General features: G+C 37.9%; 2 protein-coding genes across 15 annotated transcripts in view; both read right to left on the bottom strand.

The window, feature by feature from the left end:
• Positions 1-1,268: 1,268 nt before the first annotated feature.
• On the bottom strand, positions 1,269-2,659 carry fgfbp2a (fibroblast growth factor binding protein 2a). Its single transcript, XM_056257216.1, has one exon. The coding sequence runs from the start codon at positions 2,333-2,335 to the stop codon at positions 1,649-1,651; it is 687 nt and encodes a 228-aa protein (XP_056113191.1). The 5' UTR covers positions 2,336-2,659; the 3' UTR covers positions 1,269-1,648.
• Positions 2,660-4,609: 1,950 nt separating this feature from the next.
• Positions 4,610-13,284, bottom strand: part of prom1a (prominin 1a) — a 70,596-nt gene continuing 61,921 nt past the window's right edge. For 7 of the 14 annotated variants that reach the window (XM_056257248.1, XM_056257249.1, XM_056257250.1 and 4 more), the window contains 9 exons: positions 12,869-12,922; positions 12,688-12,768; positions 12,533-12,601; positions 12,327-12,416; positions 11,159-11,274; positions 10,550-10,573; positions 9,034-9,139; positions 8,474-8,508; positions 4,610-6,077 (listed from right to left, as the gene is read on the bottom strand). In XM_056257248.1, coding sequence (XP_056113223.1) covers positions 9,070-9,139; positions 10,550-10,573; positions 11,159-11,274; positions 12,327-12,416; positions 12,533-12,601; positions 12,688-12,768; positions 12,869-12,922 — 504 coding nt within the window. In that variant the 3' untranslated portion in view covers positions 4,610-6,077; positions 8,474-8,508; positions 9,034-9,069. Of the gene's footprint in view, positions 6,078-8,473; positions 8,509-9,033; positions 9,140-9,535; positions 10,879-11,154; positions 11,275-12,326; positions 12,417-12,532; positions 12,602-12,687; positions 12,769-12,868; positions 12,923-13,284 lie in introns of those variants that run through there. The other 7 variants (XM_056257251.1, XM_056257260.1, XM_056257255.1 and 4 more) reach the window with 7 other exon arrangements.

The following is a 13,284-nucleotide window of genomic DNA, read 5'->3' as shown; positions in this document are numbered from 1 at the left end:
GATAGAAAAATAAAAAAAATAATACGCATACAACGATAGCAAAAAAACAGTTTTGTAAAAATTATTTCAAACTCCACATTTAGGGGGGCCACAAGGGGGGCCAAGCTTTTTGTCACAGGGGCACGGGCCCCCCTGGCCCCCCCTCTAGAACCGCCACTTGGCAAGCTGTTGCCTTGATAAGTCAATGTCTGAATAGGCATACTACAGCTTATGTGAACAATTAACTGTTACAACTGTAAAATACACTTTTACAATCTATGAAGTCAGCCTCAGATTTACTTTGGCGAATCGGTTCTGTTGAACAGTCCAACAGTCGGACTCAAATTCTCGAAAAGAGTAGGCAATATGGAGGAAGACAATGGACGCTTTCGTGCTCCTTACTCAGTGTAAAGACGTACAATAATGCAACAATGACCAATGACTGAAGAACAATGGCAACCGAATAGCAGTAGGCTACCCTAGCCAGGCCTATTAAATTTTTTTTAAAATTAAATTAACAGTCATAATTATTTGAAAGCGACGTTCATAGCCAGGCAATCCAACTTAAGTCAGCGACTGTAGGCTATTAGCCTACTATAAGCAGTTCTGGACTGATGAATCGGACATGATCGAAATACGGAACTTAGTTCGAATCACGAGTTGCTGTCTCGAGATCAACTCGGACCGATTCAGTAGTATTGGTCAAAGAATCATTCAGACCCGTGAACCGGTTCACCTTATTCATTAAAAGATCCGATTCAAACGAACGATTTGAATAACGAATCAAACACTGCTTTTTATTCCAATTTTTATTTTTATTTTAAACAGTGGTATTAAAACATATAGCCTAACATATAATTGTAGAAAGTATTTTGGTGGTAACTGTGGTTATGGTAACATTTTGTATGGGAAATAAATCCAGCCCTGTAGCCAAAAGATCTTCCTCGGTATGAAGCCTTTCAAACACAAAAGCGCCATCTTCTGCCACGCTCATGTAAATAAACTGCCACACAAAAAGCTAAGGTAAAGAGCCCAAATTTAATCAGAACATACACAAAACATACAGCTATACACTTGTGTATTACAAAAACATATATAGCCTGAGTATTACCTCACTATAAAAATGCAGTAAACAGAGACATATCCATGTACATTATGAGTTTTCACATGGATATATTAGCCTACAGTCTGAAGTGACCCGTGGTTCCAATTTTCAGAAATACTGACCCATAATTGGTCAGCAGTCATAAATAGGCTACATAATATAGCGGTTTAATACACATTAGTATTCAGTACACATGATAAGATGAAGTTCCTCATCATATAGTTTAAGGATTGGAAAACAACATCAGTATAACATCAGTTGGCAGCATTATGCTCAACAGCCAAATTCATTGCTAGCTTTGTAATCCTGTCTATTCTGATACATTGTGCATTAGAGTCTGAGCATTTGCAAACATAAGAATATATTGTAGAGAATGGTGTCTCATTTGTCTCTGTCAGTCCGAAACCTTCACGTTAGACATTCAGAGTCATCTTGAATGGGGTTTGTTGTCTGCGGAAATGTGAGTGACTGCAGAGAGGACACACACTTTTTTAGATACAGTTTTCAGATTTACAGTAACTCATATTGTTTTTGGTAATTTAAAAAAAGAGTCCTACCTTATCCTTAATTTCTGAACCACCCAATGACCCAGGAACACACACCATGGAAGGAGCGCCAGCAGTGGTCCTGAGCAAGTTTCTTGGCCTCACTCATGGGTACCTGCGTAGTTGGTTGTGGCACAGTTGGTTTAGGTGTAATAACTTTCCTCTGAGTGGTGGATTTGAGAGCATTGGGCTCTCGTCGTCTTTGTTGTGGTTTCATCTGCTCGGTTCTGACAGGGGCTGGTCTGTTGGGCCTGTCCTTTGGCTCGGCGTCTGCTGAGGATGCAGTTGTGAAGACCATCTGGGCCTCGTCGGATGCTCTCTTGCACATCTGAGGCTTTAATACACTTTGGCCCTGGCAAGCATTCGGCAGCTTGCGGAGGTTCCACATGATCTGCCTGAAATAATGCTGTGGATTTTTGTTGTAAGAGAGGCAGACCTGAGGCTTGCCCTGGTACTCGCACCAGTATGAATGCTCCAGGCCCTGGCAAGAGATGCGGAGCTTTGTCAGATCCCCATGTCCTGTCACGCTCAAGTAGCATTCATCTTTGGTGCCTTTGGTAAGAAACTCAATCACATCCTCCCAAATGTTCCTCCTGCCTCTTGGTTTATCTTCATCGCGACCCTGTGTTTGAGCGAGAGCTGCCTGGAGGCAGCATGTCAGCAGGAGCGTGCTTGTGATTGTCCACATGTTGTGAGTCGCTGACATTGGTGGAGAGACTTCTGACTCCACTATTTAAAGGCTTTGTTTGCCCCACATGTTGGCTTCTCGCCTGGGGTGTGTATTGTTGGCATGGCTATCTGGCGAATGTCAATGAAAAGCAGGCACACATATGTAACCAATTGAGAAAAATGCTCAATAAAGTAAGTGACAAAGAGAGCAGCCATTTACACACCCAATTCTGGAACTTTCTCCGCATTTGTTGTGTAATTCTCAATACACCACAGCTATATTCGTTTTGTGATTGTGTTTTTGTTTTTGATGTTGGGAAACAATCTGTCCATGCTCTTCATCAAGAAAACCTATTCTTGGGTTATGTGGACTTAAAAAATAACCGTTTTAGTGGACTTCATTGCAAGACCGTAAGCCAGTCAAGTTGGTTCAAATGTGATAAAAAATGTGATCTGCTTCGCTCACTAAACTATTGAAGCCTTTTCCACCTCAGAGTAAAGAATAAAAAGGTAATTGCGAGAAAAAGTTAACAATAAAGGTCACATTGTGAGATATGGAGTCACAATTCGTGGCAACAGGGCTTCCATGATAAAATATATAGTATTAACCTTAATGCTAAAAAGAATATTTTGACAGTTCTGCATGAAGGATCAGAATCATGCATGAACATGATTAGATCATTATATGAACATTTATATTATATGATTATATGATCACTTAAAGAGACGAGGCATGGAGAAAAATGAGAGAAAACACCTGAATTACAGCAAAAACATTAAACTAATCACATTTTTATTTTTCAAGCAAACAATCATATCTGGGAGAAAGAGGTCTCTAACTGATGCAGAAATTGAAATGCAAATCAGCTGAAATGCGTGAAATCAAAGGCTCTGTGACAATTACAGCTCTTTTTCCGGCTTTCTTTGAAGCGTTTTACTGGCTTCTACAAGTCCCAGAGTTTATTAACACATGGGGACAACTGACAGACACAGATGACGGGTGTTATATTAAAAAATAAACTAACCTTCTTGGATAGAGCAAAATCAGGTGAGCAGAGGTGGACAGTAACAAAGTACATTTACTTGAGTATATTTTACTTGAGTATATATTTTTTCTTGAAACTTTTTACTTTAACTTCTCTACATTTGAAAGACAAATATACTTTTTACTCCACTACATCTCTGTCAAGGTCCTTGAGTAGAAAGTAGTAACGTCAGTCAGGGGATGATTTTGGATGCAGGGGTTGCATTTTCGTTGGAAATGAAAGCCGGGTTGAAGTCAGAACCATACTGATGTTGGTTTATAACGTCAACCTAATTTTTATTTTCAACCACAATACGTCTGTCCAACGTTGGAGATTAAAGTCAATCTGGCGTTGGATTCTGACATCAACCTGATTTTCATTTTCAACGTTGGGTTTGGTCTTCTAAATGCAAATTTTGTCACTGTTTTGGAGCACACTAGCTTATAGATAACAGTAAGGCTAACATTCATACTAAAAGACAAAAAACTTTAAATAGGGCAATATTTGAGGGTACAGCCATTTGGGTGTCCGAAACCATCGTGGACATTATTGAGTGCACTTATTCAATCTCACATTCAATCACACTTCTGGAACTGTGGTCTAGAAATAAATTTGATATAGATATGAGTATGGGTAGGTAGGCAGGCATAGATTCAGAGGCATAAGGTACTAAGTATTCCATTGCCACAATAATAAAAAAATAAAACAATGCATTGACATTTACTTTTTACTTTTGATACTTAAGTACTTTTAAAAACAAGTACTTCTGTACTTTTACTTCTGTACTTTCACTTGAAGCGGAGTAATATTTGACCAGTTGCCTGTATTTTCACTCAAGTGAGAGTACACTCTTTCACCAATAGTAACAAAAAATGCTGATACAGTTCACACTATTCCATTATAGGCCTATATAGTGTTGGTTTTAGACACACTATAAACACATTTCAATTAAGTGATGCAGTATTTGACAAAATTGTTCTTTTTATGTTATAGAAAAAAAGTTCTTGTTAATAGTAAAAAGGCACCATGAAAACCAATTCCAGAGGGCACCTATTGCCCCTTTAAAGTCTAATAAAGTTCCTAACACTGTTTTTGTGTTTTCATAACATTCTAGTCTTTGTAAGCTATAACTTCACCTCTTAAGAAACAGTCTGTTTACAAATAGAAGTATTTCCCTTGTTTTTATTTTAAAACCTCTCCCTTTATTTTTGTCACCAATCTTATTGTAACTCAATTTGAATGCTATGTACAGTGGTTGAATTTGGAATTTACAACACCAGAGAATGTTATTTTCATCTGAAATTTTATTCACAATATTTTACAGTTTTAGCCAGCCTAACCACAAGGACTTGAAAGCCAACGGCACTGACAACCAGGCCCACCACAACTAACATCTTCGAGCAAGCTTGAACACCAAGTATGCGCATGCTACAAGTGGTATGGCAAAACAGTGAGACTGTGAGGTGAAGGGACCTTTCTGGGTATAAATCAAGTACAACATTTTACCTGAGGCCCTGATAACACTGTCATATACACAATGTGTGAAGGATCTGAGCAACAATATGTAGCACCTGACATGTCTCTAACATTAAACAGCTGAAATATTTGGTGGAGTAATTGTCAATGACTATGACAGCGTTAAATAGGCTCTGTAAAAGTCGTCGTAGAGGGGCTCTGTTGTCTTCCCTTGCTCTCGTACCAGCAAATGTCTCCGCGGTACATTCACTCGCTTTAAAGCTGACTGACAATAATTTCACATAATCAGCATATGTCCACCACAAATATGGTTATATCAAGTAAACAAAAAGCCCTAAGACCTGAGACCTACAATGGAACAAGATTTGGTGTCAAAAAGCAATAAGCATACAGTAATCCAACAATGTGTTGGAGAACAACTGTTAGTACAGTCAGCAAAATTAGCAACCGGAATATCATTAATAACTGTGAAAGTACATAAAGCTACCAAGATCTTTTAGTGATGTTACTAAAACCAAATGCATCATATCTTAAATTTCCAAGTACAAAAGAGAGCATAAACACATACAGACATCTTAAACGGCTAACCAGAGATCAGTATCAAATGTGGTTTTGCGTTCTTCTCAGTCTCAATAGTCTAGGTAAAACTAATCAAAGACCTTGTGACTGACTTGTGGCATGGCTTACATGTACCACGAGCTAAAAATCTGAAAAGGCAACAATGCATTCACCCTTGAAATGGCTTGACAACATCTATCTGTACCGTATTAGCACTAGTTAGCACTTAGCATGTTTTCAAACACCTAAACACATCGTTTATGTGTAATATTTGTGGCTCATGGGTGGCTGGCTTGCTCTGTTTCAACAAAAATCCCTTCGGACTCTCAGTGGTCTCGACTTCAATATGTTGAATTCTCCACAATGTTAAAAAGCACTATACAAAGAAAAAAGAAACGGAGCATTGTTATGCCCGTCACATGTGATTTATGACTGTAAACAAAGACACATGTAGTAGTTAAAACAGCCGTATACTTTGAAGCCTCTCTGACTGACAGGATGTGACATCAGAGAATAGCTCATTGAGGGGACAGTCCATAAGATTTAAATCATAAGGGTGCAAAATAGTCAAAACAACAACAACAGTAAGGACATTTCGATTAAAAATTCATCTTGATCGATGTCATGGGCACATGGACAGCAGGTCCCAGCTTCAAGTATACGAGTTTCCTTTTCTTAATGCCGTCTGTTTGAGCTGAGCCTGCTGTTCACAGAGAGAGTCTGTGGTAAAGAAGAAATTCACAGTGAGAGAAAATCATTAGTCTTGTACAATGCATGCAGTATTTTTGGTAGATTTTATACAAGCTTTTTTATTCTGTTTAGTGCAGTGGTTCTCAACCAGGGGACCGGAACCACTAGGGGCAGTGGTGTAAAACCAAAACATGATCTCTACTGAGGGGGAACATGATTTCTACCCCATCACCCCCCCGGAACACGGACTTGCGGTTCACTACTGACTATAGGGGGCCTCGAGATGATTTAAAATTAGACTAAACAAGCATTCAAATAACTAACTAAAAATCAAGATCCATCTTATTTTAATTCATCCCTCAACAACTGTTTTTTTTTCTTTTCCTTTTTTTCCTCCCAGCTAACATGTTCCAAGAACGTTTGGCTAACTTTTTGGTTATGCGAATGTTAAAGAAACATTCCATTTTATCATTCTTCAAACATTACAGGAATGTTACTTTTGAATGTTCTTTAAACATTCTGAAACAAGTAGTAACATGTTCGACGAATGTCCAACTAAAACATTTCAGAATAAAACGCTCCATGAATGATGTATAAAGAACGTTTTTGTGCTAACGGTTTGAGAACATTATTATGATGCATAGACCTGATAACTTTGAACAAATGTTCTATTAATGTTACTGGAGGTAACCTTGCCAGAACCAGTGGTGGACGAAGTACACATACCATGTACTTGAGTAAAAGTAAAGATACTCAAGGTAAAATATTACTCAAGTAAAAGTAGAAGTGCTGCCTTTAAACATTCACTTGAGTAAAAGTACAAAAGTATTTGCCTTCAAATGTACTTAAGTATCCAAGTACTTTGATTTTTTTTTTATGGCTATAATGTCCTATTATAATTTGTCACAAGACTCTTGCTTAACTCAGTCTAAGTGAAGACTAATGTCACTCTTGGCACACCAATCTATTAATGAAATGACATGAATTAGTATGATATATATATATACTGTATGTATGTATATATATTTGAATTGAATTAATTTTTTGTGTGTTTAATTTTGGAGGGAAGGGGACTGTTCCCATAAGGTATAAAACATTTACAGTATTTACTGTATATATTTTTCTCCAGCGCCTATGGTCATAATTATTAACATCTTAATGTTAAGATACATTCACATAAACCTGCACAACGCCATTAAATATATATATATATATATACACACACACACACACACACACACACAGACACATACACAGACACATACACACACACACACACACATATATTCACACACGCGCGCGCGCACACACACACACACACACATACATATATAGGCTATATATAGCCTATATATATATTCTATATATATATGTTATGGGAGCAGCCAATTCCCTCCAAAATTAAACACAAAAACGTATTAATGCAGTGTTTCTGCTAGGCTACTCCCCAGAAAAAAAAGCTATTATATGCAAGTCATTTTAGTGGCAAAGTAAGCAGTACATTATGCGTCAATACTTACCAATAATTGCTGCAATAACAGCTGCTGCTCTCTGTCCCGCTTAAAATCATTGTCAACGCGATTTGTTTGGAACTATTGAGAGCTACATGAATAACGTGACCGCGCGTCGGCGAGATCACTGTCACAACCATCTATGTTCGCAACTCTCATATTTAACGGCTCTGGGGTGCGTTTCCCGAAAGCATCGTTATCCAACTATGATCGCAATTTCCATTGAACTCTATTGTTAACGACGGAACTTGCGACCATAGTTGGCTTTGGGAAATGCACCCCTGGTTCGCGCTTAGTAGATTCCGCCAAGGCAACTTCAAAACAAAGCGCGCGCGCGCTGTACTGTGATTCATTGGTGGCTCGTTTGACCAGTTACGTTTTTATCCACTCATAAAAAAAAAGGAACGACTGATTTTGAAAATGTAGTAGAGTAAAAAGTAAGATATTTGACTTTGAAATGTAGTGGAGTTAAAGTAAAAGTCTCCCAAAATTTAAATACTTGAGTAAAGTACAGATACGCAAAAAAGCTACTTAAGTACAGTAACGAATTACATTTACTTCGTTACTGTCCACCACTGGCCAGAACATTAGCTAAAGTTCTGAGAATGTTCCCTGTTAGCTTGGCTACTGGATATATGAGGAAGGCTATTTGTAAAAGTGTGATTTTCAGACCTGGTCATGTAATTAAATTTTTTTTATAATTCCGTGCGCATTTTTCCCCCATAAAAAATCAGGTCGAAACTGTGTAAAAATATTTTTTAAATCCTTATCCTTAATCCTTATCCAGTAAATCACAAACAACTGGAAAAATCAAGTGGGCCTTTGAATATTGTTGTGGACAGTGGGAGGCCTTGGAGTCAAAAAGGTTGAGAAGCACTGGTTTAATGTAAAACAAGGCCAATTTAAACAACTTACATTCCACAAAGGTTCAATTCCAGTTTTCAATAGCACTGTGAGAACAAAGTAAAGAAACAATATTGCAGAATTACACCTGCTGCGTAGTTTCAAATGCACGATAAACGGCAAAGAGTGATACGAATGAACTGGTGGACATGAGACGTGAGAGGGGAGATGAGATTTTAGACCAAAGTAAAGAAACAAAACACACAGTGAGCGCTGGCATCTATCTGTTTGCAGAGGCGTCAGGAATGTTTGAAGTCAAACATCGGCGGATCACAATGATACGCGCAAGTGGTTAGTGATGGACCCTAAAAAACACAATTCACACAAAGCTTGGCAGAACTGTCAGCAGTTATCCAGGCGGAATGCTTCTGAAAATGGAAAGAGAATGCAAAAACGAAACATGCTGTTGGTGTAATGACGCTCACTAGATGATACATAATCAAGAGTGAAAGGTTAGGAAACAAATCAAATAAACGCATACTAAAATGTAATTAGTTGAACGGGAGGAAGATGCACATGCTTGTTAGAGAGGAAGAGCAAGTCCATTTGCTCTTATCTGCAGCTCCCAGTACCTTTCTGTTGTTAAAAACAGAGCGTCCTCCTCAGAGTCACCAGTCGGCATGGCGCGGGGGCGCAGAGGCCCGTGGGAATCGAGTCATAGTGTCATAGGTAGGGATGCTTGAGGCACAAAAGGAAAAACTGTCAGGGTCAGAGTGTATTAACATCCACACACAGCCCTTAGATGCCCCCCATCATCTCTCCATCCATTTTAACCCATCATTCTTATAGAAGAGCAGGACGGGGCTTTCAAAATGACACATACAGCACTAGTACTAATAATTAAAGGTGCTTTAAGTGATTTTTGATTGGAATGTCACACATAAAATGTTTCTTGAGCACCAATTCAGCATATTAGAATGATTTCTGAAGGATCATGTGACTCTGAAGAAGACTGGAGTAATGATACTGAAAATTCAGCTTTGCCATGATAGGAATAAATAACATTTTAAAATCTATTTAAAAAGAAAATAGTTATTTTAAATTGATTTATTATTTCACGATTTTAAGTTTATTTACAGTTCTTTTTTTAATCAAACACACGCTGCCTTGTTGAGCACAAGAGACATCTTTCAAAAACATTTCAAAAATCTCCCAGACCTCAAAAGTTTGAATGGTATGTATGCGTTTATGCTCTGTCATTCTAGCCCACCGTCCTGACCTCTGTTACATGTTTTGTTGCTGAAACACATGCCATTAGTGATGAGTTAGAGAAAAAGACCATGCACAGCCATAACAGCCTAGTGAGAGACTCAAATTCAGCCAATCAATAAATTCTGCAATATCATGCATGCATTAATATAAATTCAAATATTAAATGCAAAACACAAATTCTATTACTGCTATTGAGTTAGCCAGCATGCAAACACCACTGTAAAAAAGAGAAAAAAAATGAAATAGCCAATTCCTAGGTGCATGTTTGTGCAAAGGGCACCTTCAAATCACGCATGCATCAGACCTCTGACATCTCACTATAACCTCAATCGATTTGTACCTCCAATGCATGCAATTTATTAAGCGTGGATATGGTTCTGATTACCTTGCCATTACAGGGTTTTGGATACCTTCTAAATGTTCATTATAATAACCATTATTACCAAATTCCATACTGAAAAAAACATTACATAGATAAAAAAAAAAAAATCAAACAAAACATGATGTGACATAAGAGAAATGGCATGCGACTGACTATAAACAAGGTTCATTTTAAAAACGGTCTTGAAAAATGTACACGCGAGCTTGTGCAGTAGAGTATGATTCGGTATAAATTGCAATCGTATCTTGTAAAATGTACAGCAATTCTTTTGAAGTGTGCTCTTAAGGTTTCTGTTTTAACAGCCCTTCATGTTAAACAAGGGAGCTTCAAAGATAACACACCAACACAAACAGCGCCCTTCCCCGAAGAAGCATTCCCAGGCTTAGAGCTTAAACCAGCACCATTAAGCAGAAAGTTTTATGTACAAAACAGGAAAGGGATGTCGTTTTAGCGGGAAAGTGGACAGCAAAATATAAGGGGGAAAAACAGCTTACGTTTTCATGGGAATTGTCTCAATGCTAAAAAGATACAAGACAAGCAAAAATGTTACAGAGATGCACTGTAGTGGCGTACAGAGACATCACATGGATGTCAAAATGGACGTCTTTGGTCAAGACACTTGGTGACTTGTCAATCGCAATGGTTTTTGACTGTAAACGTATGAATGCTCGACAAATGCTAAAACAAACACTGTTTGAACAATATATACAGGTAGTTGTCATAAAGTGCAAAGTGCTGGACAGAAAGACGAAGAATGAAGAAAGATGGAAATAGCAAGAATGGTTATCATAACGTGAAATGCCAAGTCCCCGAGACAGAGGAACTAGAAAGAACAGAGAAAAGAAACAGAAAAAGAACACAGAGAGAGAGAGAGAAAGAAAAAAATTACTAACTACTCTGAGGCAAACGAAAAGAAAAGAATGAGGCATTTGCACTTTCATATATTAATGCATATTATTCATTATACAACATTCATCTGACTGAACAACTGCACTTTGGGTTTTCGTTAGCAGAGAAAAACAATATACAAACGATAATAACTGAACTGTAATCAGTGGGGTGATAAATAGCAACCACAAACTTGCTATATTTGGGATGCTTACTCGTCATAGACATCCTCTGTGTCCATTCTGCGGTAGAACTTGGCAAGCTTGATGGACAGGATAATGCTAGGGAGCAGAAACAACGAGGAGCAGCCCAGTCCAAACCAGAACGTGTTCTGCAACAAATAAGCACAAGATTACTTAAAGCCACCCAAAAACTGCACTCCACTTAACCATAAATGACATGTTTGATCAACATACTCTCTGTATGATTGCTTCTGAAAAGTAGAGTTTTTCAAAACACAGAAAGTAGAATTCCAGCATGGGAAGCTTTCTACATAAAGAGTTATTCACATTCCATCAAAGTGGGGGATCTGGTCCAGCCATGCAAGATGTCGATAAAAGTTGAACTTTATACAAATAAGTAGCCAAAAGGATGCAATGACTACCAACATGAGTAAAAATAAAAGAGAAACCAGCTAAAAGAAGAACCCACTGGCCCACAAGTACAAACTTGTTATTTGTTCTTGAAATTTGTACCCAGAAGTGAGCAAAATCTGACAAAATCTTTATTTAGGGACATCCTCATTTGTAAAAGGATATTAAAAAAAAGTAAATAAAGTTTTTGTTGTTGTAAAAATGCAGTGGGTTTTCTGTTATGGGTTAGGGTGTGTTTTAGGGTTAGGTTGTAGTGTTTATAAATTGATGTATATGAAAACAATAGAAGGTTACACCATTTTAAGTTAAAACATTAACCCTGGCCTGAAATTGTTCCGATCATATTATTGATAATTGGGAACTCTCAATGTGTCCTAGGATGCGATGCCTTCTCAGGGAACCATGGTTATATTTGTAACCGGAGGCGTTTTCTCATTCCACACTTCGTTTTTTCGGTTAAATAAGTGCATCATCCGGGTACTTAAAGTGCACTTTTTCTTTTTAGAATTTTCAGTGTGAACGCACTACTCGCACTATTTATACTACAAAATGGCATAGAATAGTGGAAAAGTACACGATTTGGGACACACCTATAGTGAAAGAGTAGTTTTTGTACTTTTTGAAGCTATGGCTGATAAATCACCATCCACTTTAATTGTATGGAAAACACTTCTGTATTTCATGGATGTCAGAAAAATTGGGGCTTGACATGAAGGTGAATAAATGATGAGAAAATGTTTTGAACTATTTATTTCAATGATTTTCATTATAGTAGCGATGGTTCTCTCACCATTGAATCCAGCAGGAAACTGCAGCCCAGGATCTCGGCAGTGTCCACAATGTTGCTGAGCGGTTTACAGGTAGCGACCTCCAAGGCCAGCTACAATGAGGCAGCAAAACAAAGGGGTTTCAACCCTACAATAATGCACAATAACTGATCGATCGCCAGCAATCTAACATTGATACTACTACAAGTGCATAGTTAAAAATACTCACAGACGTTCTGATCCAGTCCATATACTGCTTGAAATAGCCAATGATAGTCTGCTTGTATTTCTCGGTTTCCTGTTTAAGCATATATTAACCACCAGTACAATACAACCAACGCACCAATCATTCTTACATGGTTTTATTTTTTACGCTCGCATTACCTGGTTGATCAAAAATGTTGCATTGTGGGAAATAAGGAACTGGGCGGCATCAACGGCTTCTAGTACATCCCTAACTCTGAGCTAAAAAGCAACACATTTACAGCTAATCAGAAAGCATGTTCTGAAATGCATCTGTGATGATATTTTTGAACAGGTGGCAGTTTTAAAATGAGCAACTTACAGGCAGGTCTGAGGACGTCCTCTCCAGAAGTCTGATGCTCTGATTAAGCGTGCTCTTTAATAAGGAAGATAATGGAGGTATAGAAAGTATGAATCATTATGTCCAAATTATCTCATCTATAATGGTGCAAAAAGTACTGTAAATGACCATTTTGGAAACAAACTGACAGCTCAAGGGAACCAGAAGGGTGACAGAGGGTCATGCAACCTAACAGTTGCATTACATGCATTTCATGCACATCATGTCACAATAAATAAGAGATGTGACACAAAACAGTTGGACTAAATGATATATTTGGGATACAGGGGGAAAGGTCATCAATTGATGAGATTTATATTTCATATAAGATCACATCTAACCGGTAAAACATCTAGTATGGATGAGAAAATAAAAGTCCCAGTCCTGAAAATGCATTT

This window comes from Rhinichthys klamathensis, unplaced genomic scaffold (assembly GCF_029890125.1).
Source record: "Rhinichthys klamathensis goyatoka isolate OS25496 unplaced genomic scaffold, OSU_Roscu_1.1 h1tg000136l_1, whole genome shotgun sequence".
In the NCBI taxonomy this organism is placed as follows: Eukaryota; Metazoa; Chordata; class Actinopteri; order Cypriniformes; family Leuciscidae; genus Rhinichthys; species Rhinichthys klamathensis.
Note: the sequence above shows the minus strand (reverse complement) of the source record. Positions and strands in the feature narration are given on the sequence as shown.

Excerpts from the sequence above, each read along its gene's own strand:
- fgfbp2a (XM_056257216.1), bottom strand. The coding sequence starts at position 2,335 with ATGTCAGCGACTCACAACATGTGGACAATCACAAGCACGCTCCTGCTG.